Source organism: Harpia harpyja, chromosome 12 (genome assembly GCF_026419915.1).
Source record: "Harpia harpyja isolate bHarHar1 chromosome 12, bHarHar1 primary haplotype, whole genome shotgun sequence".
Taxonomy (NCBI): Eukaryota; Metazoa; Chordata; class Aves; order Accipitriformes; family Accipitridae; genus Harpia; species Harpia harpyja.
Window position 1 is genome coordinate 9,016,291 of NC_068951.1, and position 22,736 is coordinate 9,039,026.

At 37.1% G+C, this 22,736-nt stretch overlaps 1 protein-coding gene across 1 annotated transcript in view; it reads left to right on the plus strand.

The window, feature by feature from the left end:
* Window positions 1-22,736, plus strand: part of RABEP1 (rabaptin, RAB GTPase binding effector protein 1) — a 53,608-nt gene that overhangs the window by 24,887 nt on the left and 5,985 nt on the right. The window contains exons 5-17 of the mRNA XM_052802866.1: window positions 4,535-4,654; window positions 7,660-7,795; window positions 8,569-8,747; window positions 9,705-9,830; window positions 12,467-12,934; window positions 15,137-15,241; window positions 16,005-16,121; window positions 17,399-17,497; window positions 18,965-19,105; window positions 19,827-20,016; window positions 20,310-20,365; window positions 21,263-21,361; window positions 22,212-22,328. Of these exons, the coding sequence (XP_052658826.1) occupies window positions 4,535-4,654; window positions 7,660-7,795; window positions 8,569-8,747; window positions 9,705-9,830; window positions 12,467-12,934; window positions 15,137-15,241; window positions 16,005-16,121; window positions 17,399-17,497; window positions 18,965-19,105; window positions 19,827-20,016; window positions 20,310-20,365; window positions 21,263-21,361; window positions 22,212-22,328 (1,953 nt within the window). The remainder of the gene's footprint in view (window positions 1-4,534; window positions 4,655-7,659; window positions 7,796-8,568; window positions 8,748-9,704; window positions 9,831-12,466; window positions 12,935-15,136; window positions 15,242-16,004; window positions 16,122-17,398; window positions 17,498-18,964; window positions 19,106-19,826; window positions 20,017-20,309; window positions 20,366-21,262; window positions 21,362-22,211; window positions 22,329-22,736) is intronic.

Here is a 22,736-nt window from a genome sequence, read left to right on the forward strand (position 1 = left end):
GATGTTCAGTTTTACCTAAAAACAAACGAGCAAATCCCAAGCTCATGTAAAGCTGTGCTTGGCTAGCAAAATAATGAATATTCGTGCCTCAGCAGTCAGTGTGAAAGGAGGAGTTTTCTTGATCAGTTGGGGTGTGCTGTTTGAAGACTTGTGATCAATTCCTTATGCAAAATGGCATTTCCAGACGACAATGTTGTATTTGTCCTCCATCTTTATATGCTCCATTGTAAGGATGGATTTATTTTACTTTTAAGGCATAAACTTGGAAAGTTTTAAAAAAATATCTTAATCTTCTAGCCAGTTCTAAGGAATCTCCAAACATCTCAAAGGAGTGAAAAAGAAAAAAAGTACTTTGCTCTCTGGGTTGTAAGTAGATGCTGTACCAGCATATAATATATCACATTTCTTAAAACTAGCAGAAAACCATACCATTGTCTAGCATTCTCAATGAGAGGTGAGGTGAGAAGAATGGACGGAGAAGAGAAAAGATTACAAGCCATATGTTTCAGTCCAGGACGCTAACCTTCTTGGCTCTCTTGACTGGATAGTATCTCAGTTCAGTTGTGTTCAATTTGGCTATAGAATCCATTTTAAACTACAAAGAAAATCAGTGAAATTTGATACTGTGTCCACGTAATTGCTAACGATTATGCTTGTTGTCTGCATACTTTTTCCTCTGAAAGAGATGAGGGGTAGATAACAAATGTTGCTCCAAATTCTGTAAATATGTCTTTGAATTTAAAGTTTATTTATTTGGTTGACTGTACAGTTTTGGTATGTGTGCTTATCAGGATTCCAGTGTGCATATTATTTATCCTGGTTTGGGAGCTCTTAGAGCGGGTGGGTAATGTTTTGATAAGCATATTATTTTGAGCTGTATTTACTAGACTGTGACTACGTCGCCAGAGGTATCCAAGTCTAGCCTGCAAACCTGGCATTTGGCATTCTTGAGCATCCTCTTGTCAGAAAGAGTGTGTCTGGTGGAACACATGCACTTGTCTTCAAGCAGCTGTTTTGCTTTTCCATGTAAATATATTTCAAGTTGCAAATTGCCAAATCTCTGTAGAAAACTTGTGTGTTCTGTGATTTTTATCATAAAGCAATGATTTCTAAGAAATCTGTGCTGAAAACTTTGTGGGTATTCTATAAATCTCCCTTCCCAACTAAAAAAAGGTAAATACTTTGTTCTAATGATAAGCATGCTTACCTAGTGATTCATCTTTCAGAAAATGTATTGGTGATTTGTAAAAATCTCTTTATCTTCCTGTTGCATTGTAATACCAGATAGGTTTTGGGTTTTTTGTTATCACAGATGCTAAAAGCAGTCTAGCCATAGCAGCATGTACTTCCATGCAAGTTCTCTGCTTGGGAATGACTGGGCTCTCTCTGGACAATGACTTGGTGGGAATCAGTCCTGCCCACTGGCAAAATTCGGCTAGTCCCTTTTTATTCAGACCTCATTTTCCATTCAGGAAATGACCTGGTTTGCTATTGGAACTGTGATGACTATAAAGACTCCTCTTAGCACAGTTGTGTCAAACTCTGAGTAGCAGAAATCTGCAGAACAGGTTATTTTGCATATAGAGGGAGCAAGAAAGGACAAACCACCTGTTATGAAGTGTGCTTACTAGTCAGAAGAGGGGAAATTGGAAGGGGGGAGTAACCTGATTTCTGTGACAGAGTTGGCCATAACATCTGATGTACAGTAAGCTGCTTTTGTAGGTAATGATAAAGAACAGCGGAATACATTTAGAGGAACTTTGAATGGTTTACTTCTACTTTAAAGAGAGATTCTCAAATTGTGTCTGTGTTTTCTGCTTGTCTTGGTTTTAAGGAACAAATTCAGGTACAGTAATGCCTGAGATTTCTCTAGCCAGGTTTTTATTCTGAAAATGTTGGTTAGAGTAACAGTAAAGGACATTCAGGCTAGCAATGCAATGTTTTGTGTGGTGGCTTGGACTCATTTTTAGCATGTTCTCTCTGTGGTGTCATCTTCACGCTGTAATCTGCAGATCCCTTGCAGCGTGTTCTTCAGCTGCTGTGCTGGGGGAAGCAGGTTTTGCTGGGGCAGAAGTGGTTTGGGTGCTTTGTTTTTAATTAGCTCACGAGCAAATACAAGCTGATAAGGTGTAAAACCTTGGTCTTTGGCAGTCAAATTAGTTTGGCAAAAAGTTTGAAGGAAATAAACATTTTAAGGATCACACCTCTGGAAGAGTCTGAATAATGCCTTTTAATACAGGAAATGTGATGCTGTGGCACCTCTTGCCACATGTGACAGTATCGTTATGTAGCACTTTTCGACAGGATAGATATTTCATTAAAAGTTTGAGTGGGAACTTCAACCTCAATTTGGGCATCTTGGTAATTATACTTTAACTTCAAAGGTGGACCCAGTGACCAGCACTCATTTTGTTAGCAGATAAAGGCTAATTCTGAGTGTTTAGTTCAGTATCATACTGATCTTTAATATGGATCCTTACCCCCTCAACCTCCCCCTCTGGCCCTTTTTTTTAAAGGAAACATTTGCAATATGTTGCAACCATAGTGTCAAACTTCAGCTCTGTTTACCAAGCAGTAAAAGCTAGAGCAATTTTTCTGTCAGGTGGGATTTGATACAGTTTTGTCTTTCCAGTTGATTGCTGTTCAACAAGTATGATTTTGCTTTCAGAGAACTTTCTATTCCTCTGAACTGGTTGGTTCCAACATGGATGCATTTGTTGCTCTATATTCAGTGTTGAACCGTGTGAAATCAGACTGGTGATGAAATATTCCTGCAGTTATCATGAATAATTAGGAAAAAGCTTATTCAACAGTCTTAAAAATGTTGGGCTATCTTTAGTCCATATGAGCCAGCTATAGGTAACATTAAATGAATAGAACTGATACAATAAATAAAATATAAAGCAATCTTTGAAGTTGAACTCCTGCTCCCATCTGTTCAAAAAATGTGACTGATGAGTTGCTGGCTGCAAGTGACAGGGTATGTATGTACATGTGACACCATCACATGTCCCTGGTATTTAATTCACTGCATCATGTGATGTCCCTCGCTTTCCTCACTGATTTTATTTGTACTCTTTGGACAAGCAAACTAGCAGTGGCAAAATGTAGCAGAAGTGAATGAAACATGAAGAAATGTAATTTTGTTTGGTCTATAGAGTTTTCTTTAAAGCTTTTTAGAGCCTAAGCTCCTGGTAGCATTTGTATAATTGACAGGTATTGCAACATTATTTTATTTTGTGTATTAATTTTAAGTTTAGAAAGCTTCAATGGTTAAAAATATTGTCTATTTTTCTTCCTGAAAGTCTTGCTCAGAATACAGTTGTCAATAAGCTTACCAGAAACTGAAAGTCAAATGAGTAGTCCCTAGGACCTGCATTCTAGTCTAGATTTAAAACAAGACATGAATGTTATCTTTTAGCGGCTGTCTTTGCTGATCAGGTTAGGAAAAGTGTCATCTTTTGAAACTTCGGCTTTGGGACATGGTTCTCTGCCTTCCCTCCCCTGCTGAGTTCCTCCAGTAGAAGACAGAGAACAATTGAGCATTCTGAGCCTTCATACATAAAACAAACCAAATTAGGTTGCTTAAATTCTTCATGGCTTGAAGAATTTTACTGTGGTGAATATTTAGGTATTCTGCTTGCTGTTGTAGAGTCTATGGGAGCTGTTACTTTCACTTGGAAAGTTTTTAGTGCATCCATGAAGGAAAGCCAGAGCATTTAAGAAATGGGGAAGTCAGGGCTACTCTTTGACACATGCAATTCTGAATTTGAACACTGAACACTATTTCTCATTTTAATTCTTGCTAAATTTGCCTGGCTCTTTCTCTTCACCCCCCACCCCCAACGCCCCCATATATCAGTCTTCTCATTCTGTTATCCTGCTTTGATCTTTTTCAGAACTACTTTTTGAAAAAATCATGGGGGTTTTGATAAATTATCTGTATATAGTTTTGAAATATTTAGTACAGTAACACCCAAACCTGATGCTACATCCGTAATAATTTAAAGTTGAAAAATGGTCTTCCAAAACAGAACAAAGCTACACTATGCATTACTGTGCAGATCCTTTTTCTGCTAAGTTCATGAGTAAATAAGTGAATGGCCAATAACTCACCATGCAGTTCTTGTGTTACACTTTTTTTTTTATGTGCTATGTGGCAGCAAGTTGCAGGAAGTTAGGCCTTTAATAACAGAAAAGTGTACGTATTTTGAAATGCCTGGTCCGTAAATTTTCTCCCAAGTATCAAGAGTGATAGATTTACTAACATTCTCTTTAAAAACAGATATTCATGGCCTAATCCATACATGGATTTAAAATTTAGCTACGTTTTGTGAATGGAGTAATATCGGCCTGTTGTCGTAGAGAGGACCGCTGAACTAAATAAATAGCAATAAGGCGAGTATTGAAAGTGGAAGTTTAGTCAGCTATTATTGTTGGCATAGACATTTTCTCCAAATGTCTCTGATAATGGAAGCTGTTGTGGTGAAAACTATGATAATGTGTTATTCATAATTTATTGTGTTAACTTCAGGCCCAGGAAGATGCTGAGAAGCTGCGTTCGGTTGTGATGCCTATGGAGAAAGAGATTGCAGTGCTAAAGGAAAAATTGACAGGAGCTGAAGAAAAAATAAAAGAGTTAGAAGCATCAAAGGTGAGGTGGAATTGTAACTGTACGCTAATTTATATCTTGCATTATGCTAGTTTGATGCAGATAAGTAAAGTCAAATTTTGTAAGAGAGAAAAAGGTGTATTGTGAAACTCTTCATGCGCAATACATCTTTCCTCCTGTAGCTCAAATAACATATTTGGCCTATATATGTTTTCCCATCTTTCTGTTTTGAGGGTTGTGTTACATATGCGCGCGCGTGTGTGCGTGTGATCTATGCTTAGCTTAAATTCCATGGCTTCAGGTCTACTAGTAATAAAAAAGAAAAAGCTCTAGAAAAATAGCTGCTTTGCACCTCTCCAACAGCCTGGCCTTTAGATTGTTGTCATGCTTGCAGGCAAAGAAAGATTTGCATTTGGCAGAATTCTTTTAATCTACTTCCATCCAGCATCTGCTATATTTCATTTTCTAATCCTGGGCATAAAACTGAGGCAATATCGTCAGAATTTTTATATCTTAAAATTTAAGCAAATCTCAGATTCATAGAAAGGGGTACTGGTCATTGCTGCCAAGAAATCAATGTGAGTGATTTATCTAGCAATCTTGTATTCTTCAGATATGTCAGAACCCCTATTGAACTTTCTCATCAGCTGTGAAGGGTAAATAATATCTACATCACTGTAAGATAGTTGCATTTAATGTACTGTTTTATACAGAAATGAAGATGTCTTCTGTTACAAATATTTTATCTTGGGAAGTCAAATAGGCTGAAATTGCAGAGTAGCTTACCATGTGGATTTTTATAAGACATGTAAATAAATACCTTCCTTGTCTTCTGTATTCTCATTTAAATCATTTAAATAGATGCTCATCACTTGCTAGAATTCTTTCTCTCTCTCTTTTTTTTTTTTTTTTTTTTTTTTTCCCCTTCCCCTTTTATCCGAACTTGGAGGTCTGCCTGAGATTTAGGATAACAGTGTAATTCATTTAACAATCTAAAAAAATTGTACTAGATTGAGAGTCCATGCTTGAGTGTTTTCCTTCTTCATAGATTCTTTGTGCTTTATAGGTCAAAGTTTTGAGATTGAAATGTTCCTAGGAATAATAGTTCTCCAGGTAGTTCTGCTTTTTCTCTTGATGCAAATAATACTTCCTTTCCATTGCCAGGATGAATTTGGGAAAGATGAGGAAACATGAACCTTCTCTTCTTGCTTGCTTGCTTGCTCTCAGAATGCTTTTTTTTTTTTTTTTCCTCCTTTTTATCTTTTCTTCTGTTCTTAGGAGTAGTCTAGAACTTTTCTTAGAACTTTTCTGAATTTGGTTTTAAAAATCATAGGTTGTTCTTGTCTCCCTCTCTCCTTACAGGCAAGGCCTGAGTAAAATTGATAGTGTTTCAGGACCAGGAATTGTGTTGGTGTCTTTGTCAGTCCTCTAAAATCTGAGCATGTCATTCTATGGGATGAGTAAAACACAAGCACGCATCTCTTGGAAAAAAAAAAAGAGAATAATCACTTTATCCATGCTTCCAGTTTATTGGGGGATTGTTTTTAAAGAAGTCTCACTTTAGATGGTGATTCTTACCAAAGAAAATAACTTAGGCCCTTAATTCTTACCTCTGGTCAATTCCATTTCATTATCCCTTCTGTCTGAAGTTGCCGATAGTCCTATTTCAAGTCACCCTTTTTAGCTTAATGGGAAAGAATTGCTATTTTCTATCTAGCAAGGAGATGTTTAAGCACAAACTTAGTAAGCTGTTAAAAGTACTTTAATCTATGGCGCTATAAAAATGCGAGGTATTATTTACATGATTTGTATTACTAGACAGGTATGAGGACTGATGTGCAGAATGAGCAATATATTTGGCTTTCCTGTTAATCGTGATGAAATCCCTCAGATCTGCTTGAGTCATGTAATTTTGTTTCTCAGTGTGGAGTATTTAGTTGGATTAGTGAAACAATGTGTTTCTCTTCTCTCCCTCTCCCACCTTCCATCCTTCCCAAGGGCTATTCTCTGGGAGTCAGATTTTTCTATTTAAAAGGCTAAAATCCTAGCAGATAGAAGAGTTGGTATCCTAGGGCAGGAGAAGCTGTCCCTGCCATCAATGGCAAGTTAAAGCCGAAGGGCTGTCTTGAACTCTGATTTGGTGTCTGTGGCTCCCATACTGTGTTGAGGAAGATGAACAGCAGCTCTGTGGAGCCAGTTAGGAATTGCCTGAAGGCTTTTGTTTCCTTTAAAATAAAAACTCCTGTGATTCCTGACTCAGCAAACTATAAAACTGAATAGTGCCATAAAGAAATCGTTCAACCCGTTCCTTGCTCCAAGATGGGATCCATTTCTACAAGCATCATGTTTGACAGGTATTTATGTTACCCTATCTTACAAGGTTCTCACCGGAGATTCTGCAATCTCTGCAGGATGTTCGTTCCAGTTCTTCTTTAGCTTTGCTATTTAAAAAACAAAAAAGAAGAAAAAAATCCTAGTATATTTCTTCAGTCTTTCTTGATGTTATTACTTTTCATTTGACAGATTTTCCTTTCTTTTTGTAGCAGTCTTTCATGGGTTTGAATGCGTGTTTTCTTGTCTTTCCCCAAGTTTTCTATCTTCTTAGGCTTACCATCCCTGGTTTAATTCAAGCTTGCCTCATAGTCATGTTTTCTGACTACTATTATTACTCTATTTTGAACCATCTCCACATCCTGCTTAGTTGTTGGCTTATCAGCACTGATTAAAGGATTGCTTCATTGTCTGCTCTTCTTAGATATTTGCCTCTACCATCTCTGTGCTCAGTGCCGCTGCTGTTGTGATCCAACTGTTACAACTATGATATACTGATATGTTTGACTTAGCAGAATTCTAATGAGTAATTTATTCAGAAATAAAAACAAGTACTGCTTGCACACTGGTAGTTGAATATTTGTGATTTCCAGAAATAAACTTGTCCTTCAGCACCTGTACATTACCCAAACAGGCCACACTATAATGCCTAACAAAAAGGAAATGCCTGAGAGTGTTCCCTCACTGAGATGGTAGATTTCCCTCTTTTTATTCAGGTTAAAGAACTGAACCATTATTTGGAAGCTGAGAAGTCATGTAGGACAGACTTAGAGATGTATGTGGCTGTTCTCAACACACAAAAATCAGTCCTGCAAGAAGATGCAGAGAAGTTGCGGAAAGAACTGCATGAAGGTACCTATTTAATAACAATCCTTTTGACGGTTTCACGTTAAGGATGCAAAAAACCAACATAGGTGTTCATTCTTTTCTGATTTCTTATTTGAATTGGATTTAAAGAAATTGTGGGAGGAGGAAGCAGTGCTTTTAAATGTGAAAGCCCTTAAAAAGTTTACAGAGTTGAATGCGGAGTTCATTTATGATGGAGAAAAACAGCAGAGCCATTCATTCTCTTGAGGGATGCTATTGAATTTCTGCTAAGTTCTTATAGTATTGCAAGTTTCCTTCTTATTAAAGTGATTTTACTTGTGTCTTTTACTTGTGTACAATTATGAGCATTATTTCCACAATGTATTGATATGTCTCCCTGAGGTATGTCAATTCTGAATGCCTGGTGGTGGAATGGATGAATAAATGTACATGCATGTCAGTACAGCACAGAATCACTGTAGAGGAATGAAAAATGGAACCTCCTGTTGAAATAAATAGGGACATAGAAGACAGTCCTTTGAAACCAGCACTAAAAAAAGAAACTATTAGAATTCATGAATGAAGTTAAGGCATTAGTCTTCTAATTGGAAAATCTTAAACTGTCAGTAATACATCCCTAATCAAAAGCCAAGTTTGGGAATTAAGGAAATGTCTTATTTCATCCTAAATAGTTGTTGAACAAAGCCTGACTGTTCTTGATTAGAGCAATGATTACTTTTATTCATGGAAAATGCTTCTCTTTGGAAAAGAGGTTAAAAAAATTCTGGTTCAGAATGACTCTTTCTATTTTTGAATAGTCTGCCATCTCTTAGAACAAGAGCGACAACAGCACAACCAGTTGAAACACACATGGCAAAAAGCCAACGACCAGTTCTTGGAGTCTCAGCGTTTGCTGATGAGGGACATGCAACGTATGGAAATTGTTCTGACCTCTGAGCAGCTCCGACAAGTTGAAGAACTGAAAAAAAAGGATCAGGTTACTTGCTGCTTTCCCTTTCCTTTTTTTTTTTCCCCCCTTTTTTTTTTTCTTTAAATACTGTAGATTTAATGTGATATAACAGGTATGGAAATCACATGTTGGAGACAAGTTATTTAAGTGTGTTTAATATTTCAAAAAATGATAGCTGACAGTTTTAATAGAAATTCTTCATTTGAATAACAGCCGACAGTTAAAACAGAAACTCTCCATTTGTGCAAATATTTTAATATTAATTTATATAGTAACTTTAAAAGTAATGTTTCCAATATTGTTAAATGAAAAAGTAATAATATCCAGAAGTTAATCTTGGAGGAAGAAACAGTCATCTATGATGCAAAACATCTGCATTAAGGATGTTAAGATAGCAAGTTTCACTTCTTTCTAGGTTTTTCCAATACAGTATCTAGCTCAGGCATAAATTAAGACCTTCATTTTAAATTAGCTTATGCAAGTGATTGTGTACATGCTTTATGACTTAGTGTTCTATGATGTCTTTCTGTTGATTCTTTTTCCATATGTTATAGTCCATTGTTTAGAGTGATCAAGGCACTTCTTGTTTAATGCGCTGTTAGTGGGGCCGTTAGTGATGCAAATAAGTTATCAGGTTCTATACGATAGCCAGTGTAACAGCTATTTTTGTTACTTATTTGGTAATCCCTATAATAAGAATTTTATCTAGGTAATATGTCTTTGAATAAAATTATTCTACAACATGAATTGGTTGCTAAACTTGAAAAGTAAGTTCTGATTTAAGTCAGTTTGGGTGCCTTTTGAAATGAACACTAGATTTTTAACCAAAAGAATCCTTATGTGATAAATACTGGGTTTTTAACCAAAATAATCTTTTCCAGTGCCGACTTTGTAGCTTAGTTTATCATAAAATATAATGTCATGACTACTACAGCAAAATTGAATCCTGTTTATATGTGTTCTCTATTGACTACTGATTTCTAGGAAGAAGATGATCAGCAAAGGCTTAGCAAGAGAAAGGAGCAGAAGCAAAAAGATTCAGATGATGAAACGAAAGCTTCATGTTCTCTAGCCCATGAGGAAGCCCTTACCCAGCTCTCTAATGAAGAGGTAAAACAATTGGATAGTTCAAAGCAACTTTGAGCACTCATGCATTCCTCAGGGTGTTGATTACAAATGCAAAATTAGTGCCCTTTAGTCTCTGTAGCACTTAATTCTTACTCAGCAATGAAAAATCTTTGGAGTTGCACTTGAATATATAAATTCTAATAAAGTTTGGAAGACAATACTTTACAATCCTGAGAGGTGCTGTTAAAAACTGTAATTTACCTTTTACGTACTGGATGTTTAACTGCAGTAATATTCTCTTTGGATATGTAACCACATTCTAACATACCTAAATGTTCAGAATTAAACCAATTATATCTGAACATTCAGCAAGTGTATTGTAGCTACTTTGCTAACCTACTTGTTGAATTCTGTACTAAGCTTACACTAGTTAGACAAGTCCGAGATCACTGATTGTGAAGTTAGCCAGTTGCTTAGCATGTGCAAAATAGTGTGATGTGTGTGTCTGTGTGTATTAAGCTAGATCGAACTGTGCGAGTTGAGGTTTTTGGCCACATCTGTTCAGCAACCAAAAATAAGCTTTTTTTAGTCGAGCCAGTAGCTGGGTCTCAGCACCAAGTTTTTGCGGAAGCTGCTTGAGCTATATTAGTAAACCCATTATAATAGCCAGAAAAAGTGATGCTGCTGGATGTCATTAGTTAGCAAGCCATTTGGGTGTTGTAGATAGTCATACACTGGGACAAGCTGAAATTGTATTTGAAATTTGCGGAAGCTTGTGAGGAAACAAGTCCAATGAGCACATGGGTTGGAACTTGGAAACAATATCAAAATGGGCAGTTACTTATCCTTTTCCGCTGCATTTTGCTTCTTTATCTGATCATCTGACAGGTTCCATTTTGGTTTTGTAAGTCAAAATAGGGACAAATTAATAAAAACAAACCAAGTTTTGTGCTATAGAAGCTTATGTAAGCCTCAAGAGACTGGTTCACACAATTCAGTGTGAACCAGCATTTTGCCTGTTTTGTTTATCCCTTTTGAGGGAAAAAAGTATATACTTCTAGAGTCTGCTCTTTATTCTTATCAATGATTTATAACAGTTCAGAATGCAGAAAGATGTTCAGAATCATAACATCTAAATGTAGCTGAGATCTAGTTCTACCCTTTATCCTACATTAAGGCCAGTAAGAATACAACTTTCTATTTCAAATACTGCGTTGCATACCATCACTTCTGTATCCAGATATGCAAATGAGACATACTGATGGTGAACAAAAGTTTTATCTTCTGATGTTTTTTTTTTTTTAATCTCAGTTCCTAGGATACTCTGGAGCCCCTTAATGACAACATCCATTTAATTCTAGGAATTATACATAATGGAAAATTTTACATTTTGAGAAAGGGCAGAGTTTCCAGAGTGGTTTTGGTTTTGTTTATGGATTTGGTTTTGTTGCTATTTATGACCTTTTTTAACTGTACAGGATGTGTTTTACAAGTGGTAATGAATCATATTATCGCTCACATCTTACAACTTGTCATAATTTGACTTCTGAGCTCTTGTCTGTTGAGCAGTTTGCAATACAAACAAATTGTTAACTGTATCACCAAACAGTTGTTGTCTGAAGGTGCAATTTTATATGTCTATATTCTCTTGACTTTTTTGTTATGAACTTGAACTCACATGTAGACATGTAAATATAAATATTATGCCTAAAAATGATTAAAACAAGGCATTTACAACAGTCATAAAAACAGTAGTAGATAATATATACTTATGTTATAAACACCTATATGGAAGTATCAGCTGCCTGCTAGTCTCTGCTGGACCTATTTCTGAAAGTATTATTTTTCTCAAGAGGCTTGTTTTCAGTGTTATTTTCTTTACATGTCTAATGGCAAAGCAGAAGTGCATAATATATTGGAAGTTATCTTGAAAGCAGTCATATGCTTTTTAAATAAATCATTACTGCTCTCATTTCAATGCTACAAATAAATAAAAATAGATCAAGAGACTTAGTGTGCCTTATATGCGTCACAGGATATTTAGTGTGGCTTTTGGTATTGGCATTCCCCAGGATACCTTTCTGTTTAAGCCCAGCCTTTACCCTTCTCATTTTATTTTGTGTACAAATAATCTTTTCAAGAAAATATTTCTTTTTCTTACAATATTTTGTCAGACACTCAAAGCAGAAGAAAGAAGTCACTTGTCAGTATAGACTAGATTTTAAGTGTATCATTCTCCATTTATTTTTATGTTAATGTGAAATTTTTTGGTTTATGAAAGACTTCTGAATTCACTTGTGGAGTATTTGCCTTCTGTTGTGTAGATCGTAGTTCTAGAAGTGGTATTGCAAGTATATCTCTTTAGTGGAAGAAGCACCTGGTTTCAAATACTGGAAGATGTAAGATGACTGTGTGTTTGGCAGGAAAATGGATTCTTACAAAAGCACTCTGTTAACAGAAGACTTTTTTGCTTGTTTGTTTTGGTTTTTAATTCTAGTTGGTACATTTCAGTTCTCTATCCTTTTGTCTGCCATCTTAAGCTTAGTGATCAGATGTTCTTGCCAAAGCCAATTTAAATTTGCCTTTTCCATGTCTGATAATTAGTGTCCAGCATTCCTCTTGTACCATGCTTCTAGAATGGAGTATATAATTTTTTCTTCTTTGTTTTTCATTTCCAGGAGCATGTCAATAGCACCCATGGCTCAGTCCATTCATTGGATGCAGACTTGCTTCTTTCTTCTGGCGAATCTTTCAATAAATCAGATAATGATATGTTTAAAGATGGACTACGGAGAGCACAGTCAACAGACAGTCTGGGGACATCTGGATCTTTACAGTCCAAAGCTTTAGGGTACAACAACAAAGCAAAATCTGCTGGGAATCTGGATGAGTCAGATTTTGGACCACTTGTTGGAGCAGATTCAGTGTCTGAGAACTTTGATACAGCTTCTGTCGGGTCTCTGCAAATGCCAAGTGGGTTCATGTTAACCAAAGATCAGGAAAAAGCAATCAAAGCAATGACGCCAGAGCAAGAAGAGACTGCTTCACTTCTTTCCAGTGTTACACAAGGGGTAGAAAGTGCTTATGTATCTCCTAGTGGTTACCGCTTGGTTAGTGAGACTGAGTGGAACCTACTGCAGAAGGAGGTGAGTACCTACTGCATGCATCTGCTGTGACCGCTGCCTGCGTGACAGGCTGCCTGCACGTTGTGGGCTGTCTGCTAGGTGAAAACTCTAATTCGCTTTACGCAGAGTCAGATGCGGAAGGAAATAGGTAGCATCATAGGTAGCTATTCACTTTTCTCTCTTGGAATACTTCTGTAGGTGAAGCACATCTGACGTAAACTGTATTGGCTACCTCTGTTTGTGGGAAGGTCAGCTTTACTAAATACAGGATATTTTTATGCTTAGGGGAGGGTCTGGCAGAGGTAGCTGTTGACCTTGCAAATATGTGAGAGGGTGAAAAAAGATGGGAGAACTCAAAGAAAAGGAGAAAATGGGAAGCTAAGGAAAGGACGTTATAGTGCAACTGCGGTGACTAGGAGGGTGCAAAGATTAACAAAAGGAGCAGAGCTAACAGTGCTGTTTTGTACACTAAGGAGTTTTACTGAGGATTGTGCATGGAGTGCAATTGAGAAATGAGCAGCCAAGATATGCATAACACAAAAAGCTACTACAAAGGAAGCTTCAGAAAGTTGTTGGGGACTTGCATCATCAGAAGCCAATTTCTGAGAGTGACAAGCAGCAGATTAGACTTAACACTGTGCCAGTTTCAGTATGGGTGACCAAGGAAATTGTTGCTTCTGGGTGTTCTGCCTGTCAGTTTTTCAGCAGCTTTATATGATGCCAGTTCAAAGCTTGCATTTTGTTTCTTGCTGAAAAGAGGAGTATTGTGGGGCTCCTGTGGTTACTCTTGCAGAAGAAGAGAGGCCAAGAAGTAACACTTTACAGGGGAAGAAAAGGCAGGGGGGAAGTTAACAATCCATAATGGGTGAAAAGGAAGACAAGATGGGGGTAAAAAAAAGTAATGTAAGAATGCAGTGAAAAAGAAGATGCCAGGCAAAGGACAGATGAAATTAAGAACTAGCAATATTTTATTTCCTCACCTTGTTGGAATTCAACTGATCTGCAAATTATTACTTAGGAGGTTTCTCCAAACCTCTTGTAAAGTTGCTTGTTTTGTGTTGCTACTAATTTGTAATATCTGGAGAAATTATGGTGTCGTGATCTTGGAGCTGAGTTAAATCCTCTACTCTTGAGTATTTCCTTGCCCTATTGACATTTTGATGACACTTTACTCCAACCCTTTCTTAGAATTCAGAAAAGAAATGCGCTGCTTCCCACATGTTTCTGAAGGCAGGGTATGTGAATGCCAATCTGTGTGGGTGTGACATGGAGCAGCAAATACAAATACGATTTCAGCTCAAACCTGACTTGCAGCTGGAGCTTTGATAAAACTTCCATTTGTCCCCTTGGCCAAAACCGTTACAATCTCAAAATGGCAGCTGGTTTCCTGTTTGTTTCCATGCTGCACACCCCAACCTTTCCCCCAACCCCTTCCCTGTTTGGTTTTGGGTTGGTTTTGTTTGGTTTTTTGTTTTTTTTTTTAAATCTGCCTGTCTTCTACTTTATTCTTTCCCAATTGGTCTTTTAGCTAATTATTCAGTCTCTGATCCTCAGCAATACTGGAGGAGGGTATTAAAAAGTAAATAAAGCTTGATAACTGTTATAGAAGAAAATTAGTACATGCCATTGACAAATATTCAAAGCTCAGTTACAGGAGGAAAAAGATTTAAGGAAGTCCTGAGCTGATGAACTGACTTGCTTTTTAATTGCTTTGTGTTGATTTAAAGAAAAACTAAAAAAAAAAAAAATAACCCCAAACCCAAACCACACACACACAGACCCAGAAACAAACACACACACACAACCCCCCCAACCAAACACCATAATATTGTGTTTATAATTTGATTTGTAATACAAAATAATTGCATGAAAAAATGCTATGGCCTGTTGAAAGCTTTTCTCAGAGATGTCTGTTTCTGTACAGGTAATTAAGTAACATATTTCAAAAAGACACACTGAATGACTTGATGAACGCTTGATGTCATGGCTTATTGCTTTTGTGCTAATAGTAGGACTCGTGCCAGGAAAAGCTGATATCCTGCAGCTGATTTACATTATCTGTTACTTTTAGAAAAACTTAATCTTGCCATTACATGATTCTGCCACTGTCTTTTATCTGTAATATTTTGTGATCACACAACACACCTGAGAGTGTGTAGCACTCCTGTGTTCCTTGAAGAATTTTCTGGCCTTTATGGCAGGTGATAACTCTGTGTTCTCCAGGTGCAGAATGCAGGGAACAAGCTGGGTAGACGCTGTGATATGTGCTCAAATTATGAGAAGCAGTTGCAAGGTATCCAGATTCAGGAGGCTGAGACAAGAGACCAGGTGGGATTTCTCTTCTAGCTTTAGCAAGACTTTTGCAGCTATTCGAACTACTAAGGATGCAACAATGAACCATCTGCTGTTTTATTCATTGGTTTTAACCGAACAATGTCAGCATACTTAAAATCTGGATAACTTCTGACATATTATTGACATAACCTGATTTGTTATTGGTATGTGGTTATGAGCACCACATGAACATATTTCTTAAGGATTCACCTTGGAGAACCACTTTATCCAGTGCTGTAAGACCATGCAGTAAAGGCATTGTTCTATAAAAAGTGGTGTGCTCATGCTGAAGTCAGTATCTTTCATAATTTATATTCTAAAATGCTTGTCATGCATTAAATTCTATTATCTTTGATACTGCAAGAATTGTTAACAGCAAAGGAAAAATTAAAGGACCTCATCCTAGCAGCATAAAATGACTGTAAAGTATTGGAGGATGTTTGTTTTCTGCCGTATACTGAAGAACAATTTTCACGTGGGTACGAAAGGCATGAGTCAAATTCTGCTTTGAAATAAGTGATTGAAGCCATTACATGGCGATGGTCCAGTGTGGTTTGATGTCCCGCGTTTCCTTATAGGTGTAATCTGTGATGCAGGGTGTTTCAGAACAACAACAAAGGAACTTCTTGGTTGCATAGCGTTTTGACAGATTTTGTTTTGTGGTTTGGGGGTGCGGTGGGGTAGGTTGTATTTGTGTTCAGGAAATAAATGCTCCCCAAAAGAATGGAAAATTAAATTATTTGTTGTAACAACACAGGTGAAAAAGCTGCAGGTGATGCTGAGGCAGGCTAATGATCAGCTGGAAAAGACAACAAAAGATAAACAGGAATTGGAGGATTACATGAAACAAAGTGCTGAAGACTCCTCTAATCAGGTACAAGCATTTTGTAATCAAGATGGTAGGAATCACAAAATGTTATTCAAAAGTATGTTAACAAGAACTCATCTTCTGTTAGATATGGATGGACTACCTGCTGTAGAGGCAAAAAAAAAAAAGAGAATTTATAGGGTTAGTTGTGCTCCACCTGAGTCTGCCAGTTTCTAGTCCGACATGTCTCTGATATCATGTTATCCAATTTTCGCCCTAAAGTTTCATCTCTAATCTTGAAATCCATTACAGAGGTGATAACTGGAATTTGAGTAGTGTTTGAGTCTTGAAGTGACCTGTGTATGAAATCACCCAAATGTGCAAAAGTAGCCCTGTGTTCTTGGTCACTGTCCTTATCAGTAGAAGAGTAGTACTAATCATACTACTTGCTCTCATCAATACTTGACACCCAGTTAATGGACTTGTGGTGAAGACACACAGTTAAAGTGTAGCTAAGCAGGCAGTTAACAGTAGTTGGTCCAAAATATGCACTAGACTACTTTAAAATAATAGCCTGCTGAGAAGGTTTTTCAGTCTGAGACTAATACGTAATTCTCTTGGAACAATGGAGCCAAATAGGACGTGTGGTAGTCATAGCTTTTAAAAAAAAAAAAAAAGTCACAGTCTTTGGCCTGTTAAAGGTTACAGTATTAGGTAAATGCTGTGTACAAGACATTGAATTTACTTCACTTGTGCTGGAAGACTTTCTCTCTTCCACCCCACCCACTGTCCTTAGTAAGAAACAGTAGTCATTAGACAAAGTCTGTCTTAGGTGACAGGGATATGTTTATATGTTCGCTCTTTCGGCTGTACCAGGGTGCTCTTAAGTAATGCTTATCTTACTGTTAAGCATGTGTTGTTGTAGAATAACTTAATTGTAAAGTTTTTGAAGATCTCTGCTTTTGGATAAAGGTACAAAAAATTACCTTAAAGAAAATGCTGAAAACTTAGTAGCTCTGCAGTTTCCCTTCAGTATCTCTGAACTGGCTTACATTCAAGTTTGATTAGAATTAACTGTTTATTTGTTGTTTAGAGTTTGTTAAATAGAATACAAGTATATTATTGGTATAGAAGCACAGCATCTCTTCTTACTGACTTGAGCTGCATTACAGCTTTACTGAGTAAGGAATTAACAAAATAAACTTTAGTGGATTAGTTTGAAATATCAAATTATTGACATTTCAAAGTATATATTAGTAATGATAAAGACAACTTCAGTGGTTATTTCTTCTTCAAAATCTGTTTCATGCTTTATATCTTTGTCTGTGTGGGTTTTCTTTAAGATCTCTTTGCTTATGGCTAAATGTCAAAAGTCAGAGAACTTCCTCAGTGAACTGCAGCAGGCGTTTTCACAAGCAAAGAGGAGTGTCCAGGAGCAAATGGTAAGACAGCTTAAGCCCAGAGATCACTTGAACAGCACTGTTTGTCTAACCTTTGGAGCTCAATGTGTTTGTAAAAGGCTTTGTCTTGCTGCCCAGCCAAGCTTGGCTTGAGAGAGCTGTGCATCTTAACATGTAAAGACACTGATCAAGTGAGCTCTGATAGCAAGTGGTGGACCTGTAACAGTTTGTAGGGTCAGTCTGTCATACTTTCTGTGTGTATGCATATTGATTAATATGGAGATCACTCGTCAACTTCTTTTCCCCCTTGTTCATTATGTATGTTCCATGCCCATTTAGTATCTTATTTAACCTCAGATCTGAAGACAGAATAAATTTTCTCAAGATGATTTTTTAGGATTCATTGCAAGTACCATCACTAGTGAATATTTTCTTGAGTTTGAGATGAACGCTCAATGTTTCTACAGGTCAGACTTAAAATATCAGCCCTAACACCAGGAAGAGATGTCTATGGGAACTTAATGTTTTTTAAACTATTTTGAGCATCTTGTAGGAATTAAGCCAAAGAATAGGAATAGGACCTCATTTTCTAGGGCAAAACAAAGTTTAACTTCCTTAGAGCAATTCATTCCCTTCTATATTAGAATCAAGTTTCTTCTTTTTTTTTCTCCTCTGCACAGCATTGTGGGGACTAAGAGCATTCATTCTCATGAATCCCAGTATTGCGTTTCTGCAGTCTGGGATTGTCTGTAGGACATCAGGACATTGCTTGCAGAAATGTTCCGTTTGATGTTCTGCATGAAAGCATGCCTAATGGAGATGCAGGAGATTCAGTAAATGTATTGATCTGAATATGCTTTTCGTGCTGTCCACCTATGATACAAAGGGCAGCTTCTGTCAGAGTTCAAGTCCCTGTTTCCCTATACCGAAGCAATCATTCCTCTCAGAAAAGTTCACTGGATTTTTTTTCTTTTGTAATGCAAGCAAAACTATGTTTTCTTTAATCCTTTTTTTTTCATAAGGGGTCAGCTATTTTGATGTTTTCCTCAAAAGGCAGTGGGAGGCAGACACCTACCATTGAAAGTTTCAGGATGAATGTTTTAAGATTTTTTTGAATAACCTGATCTTACAGCTGAGTTGTTAGGTCATTTTAATAAATATCACTGCCAGTTCCCAAAACCACATGTGATTTTCCTCCCCTGCCCCCCCTCTACGAGCACACCTAGCTAATGGATAAATAAGGAAGAAAACTGGGAGACTTAACAATGCTATATTTATCACTTGCTTCCTCCTATCTGCCTGTACAGTTAAGATTGATCTTGCCTTTATTTCTGGTGCATAGACCAGGCAAGAAAGAACTGATCGTGTTGAACCACATGATCATTTTGTTTCCCTTCTTTACAAAGAGTATCAATTCACCAGGCTTTTGAAAGCAATGCTAGTAAATGGATCATGAAGAGATCTGAGCATGACTCTAAGTGAGAATTTATGCTTTTCTTTGCATTGGAGGCTGTCCTGACACAGTCAAGGGAGCAGGTTTCAGAAGAGTTGGTGAGACTGCAAAAAGATAATGAAAGTCTTCAAGGAAAACACAGCTTGCATGTGTCTTTACAGCAAGCCGAAGATTTCATTCTACCAGAAGCAGCGGAGGTAAAACACTTTAAAATCATTAACACAAATAATGCACATGACTAGATCTTACTGGAACAATCTTCTTTATCAAAAAGCTGACTCAAATAGCACAATGAACAATAATCTGGATTTTAACCCTGTAAGTATATGATGTACAAAATTAGCAGTCTGATCCCACTGTGCCATGAGCATGCTGCAGAGTATGAATAGATAATAATAAAATGAGTTAACTGTGGCCTGACATACTGTTGTCAGTAGAGCATGGGTTTATCCCAGTTCAGCTGGTGTAAGCTGTATTTTGCAACTGGGCACACAAGCGTTCAGTCACCGTGGCTCCAATGTAGATATTGATTCAATAAATTAAGCTAAGTTAAGTCAGTTTAATTTCTGTCCAGGAGTTAAGACCAGTAATAATCCTGAGCCTTGAATAATGATAAGCCTTGTCATCCTTTTCATTGCCACTCCCTTATGCTCAAGGACGTCAAGATTAAAAGATTGTGGGGAGTGAAGGGCAGGGGGAGAGGCTCATAACGCTGTGGAGACACGAATCTTTACACGTTCTTCATTTACTATGGCCAAGCAAACTGTTTGCGATTTTGTTTTAATACCTTGCTGGATGCAAGATCTCATAAGGTGGGACAAACCTCGGGGTAGCATAACTTTGGCTTGTATGCTGATAAACACAGTACTGCGTGTATCCGAAGATCATAATACAAATCTTTGCTAATCATTGATTCAGGAGCTCCGTGAGCTGATTTTAAAATATCGTGAAGACATAATTAGTGTGCGGACAGCGGCGGATCACCTTGAGGAGAAACTTAAGGCGGAGATTTTATTCTTAAAAGAACAGATTCAAGCTGAACAATATTTGAAAGAAAATATAGAAGAAACTCTACAGCTGGAAATAGAGAATTGCAAAGAGGAAATAGGTGAGCAGGGGTAAAACAGTCTCAAAACAGGACTATTAGAAATCTGTAAGATAAGTGAAGACTTGATTTTGTGATAAGTAGATCTATCTGAATTTTAAATACTGTCCATTTTTGATAGCAGATACACCAAAGCTGTGCAGCTGAAAACAAAAGTACAATTATTTGTTTATCTTTGAGGTACCTTTGATGTAGCACGTGCTTAATTCTCCTTTAAATATTAACAGAAGTAAACAGGGTATGTCCAGTTTCCTGTGTTTTTCTTGTACTTAAGCTTTAATATTCTTGTTTTTCAGCTTCCATTTCCAGTTTAAAAGCTGAACTGGAAAGAATAAAAGTGGAAAAGGAACAGGTAAGGAGCCCTTTCACTGTGGGATTTTTGTTTTAAACAAAGAGAATAGGGTGATTTTTTTTTCTGCTAGTTCTATCAGTGACACTGTGTTGCTGTCTTTGACATCAACCTCTTCACATCAGAGAAAATGAACATTTTTCCTATCTGCCTTTGAGGTGTCGGTAACACTTAAGATATATTTTTGTGTGATGTTTAGTATGCCCAGTATTGGGAAGGAAAGAGAGCTGAACCAAGGAGAGAATTCTGAAACATGTAACATTATTGTTCCTCCATCTCAACATGCTTGTGGGATGCTGCAGGGCTGGCGGCTTTGCATAGATAACCTTTCCTTTCTGTAAGAAGGAACACCAGTCTATGCATATGCACAAATTTTTTTACTGAAGGCACTGACACTGTACTGGATGCTCTCAGTCTATTGCAACTCTTGGTATCAACTAAGAGTGTAGTTGCACCTGCATTGTAACTGCACCTGTGTAGCTTCTGTGACCATTTCAAAGGAAACACATAAGGTCATGCCTGGAACTTTGAAGGACAGAATAGCTGTATTGATGCCAGTGTAGGACTGGGACACATTCATAGTTCTGTTCCTTAAAAGGTGTTTTGTCTGTTTATTAATCTGTAACCTAAATATTGGGTTAACTAATTCCTAACTAATATTAGGCTACCTAATAATAACCTAAATGTCAGGTTTGGCCATTTCTCTCCAGCTCCAAAAAGAAATAAATTGAGAGAAATAGATGTTATTTAGGCATTTTCTGTGTCCCTAGGAGAGATTATTTAGGTGTATTTCTGAGTCCTGGGAAAGACACTTAGGCTATACTTACTGTGTGGAGGGACTGTGAGAAATTGAAATGTTAGGAGGTTTAGTTAATACCTTTTTTTATTATTATAATATAGTTGGAAAGTTCTTCGCAGGAAAACCTGCAGCAGCTGGAGAGTCTGCAGGAAACAAAAAACACTCTAGAAGAACAGCTGAAGAAGGAGACCGCAGCAAAGGTAGCTATGATGTCTCGGTATGAAGTATATATGCATCTTTTATGATGATCAAACTGTGGTCAGAGAATGTGTCACTACGTAAGAATGAAAAAGGAAACTTTTGAATGTTGATAAGATTCTGGCAGTGAAATAGTGTCCACTGGATGCGGTTTAAATCCTCATGCCAATCACTTTGCACTTGGATTTGTAAACCAGTTGATCTGAATTGCTGCTAACTTGAATATTTCTTTTGGATTGTCTTCCAAAGTTAGGCTTCAGTAACATTTCTGCATATGGAAAGCTGCCTCACTAACCAAACCTTGGTTTGAATGCTTTGATACTTTTGAATAAATGTCATATTGTTCTTGCTGCAGGAAGGAGCCCTACTTTGGCAGGCAGATGAATGAATTGTGATCTGATTTCTCTTTCTCTCTCTGTTTTGTGTGATTTTTTTTTTTTTTTTCTCTCTCCCCTCCCCTGCTCCCCCCCAACTCTTTTGACTAAAACTCAAGACAGCAAGATAGCTATATTTTCACCAGCAGATTACTGCCCTTCATCTATGGTCATGTTTCATTAAAACTCAGAAATCTGCTTTTTTTATTTTGAGATCCTTGGGCATAGTGCTGTTAAAAGACATGGGGCTTTTTCATACTTTAACCAGTCTAATGAGGATGTTTGTCTGATGGGTATGAGCCCCTGATTTTGCAGTTAGGAAAACTGAGGTGTAGAAAGAGTGATTGGTTTAGTTTCTTGCCAGGACTCTGAGAATAACCATGCTTCTTTGCTCTAGTATAATGCTTTAATCAGTTTATACAAGCTTCCCCTTTTTTATTCAGTTTAAGCACAGCATAAAGAATCTTTTTCTCTTCAGGCAAACCTTGAACAGCTGGTATTTGAAGAGAAGAATAAAGCTCAGCGGTTGCAGACTGAATTAGATGTCAGTGAGCAAGTGCAGAGAGATTTTGTAAAGCTTTCTCAGACACTTCAGGTAAGGGAAGTGCAATCAGTTTGTAAGGTGCTACTTTTGTTTCTTTACTTTTCCAGAGCTATGTAAAATAAGAAGTAGCAGTTGCAGATTTTCTTACATTGGTGTTTATGAACTATTTTAAAAGTTATTAGTATAATAAACTGATGAAGTATTCCTAGCATAATATTAGTATTAAAGCCTATTGGGGATTTTATTCTGATTGCTTGATTCCAACAAATTCTCAGCAGCAAAGATACACAATTATTGTACTAAAAGGAACTGTAGAGAGCCATAAACAATGGTATCTTTAGACCCTAGTATTTCATTGTCCATCGCCTGATGTTTTTCCAGTATGTTACTTTTCATAGCAAATCATTAGGGTACAAATATTTGAGGACAAAGTAAGGAACTTGTACTGTTTGATATGAA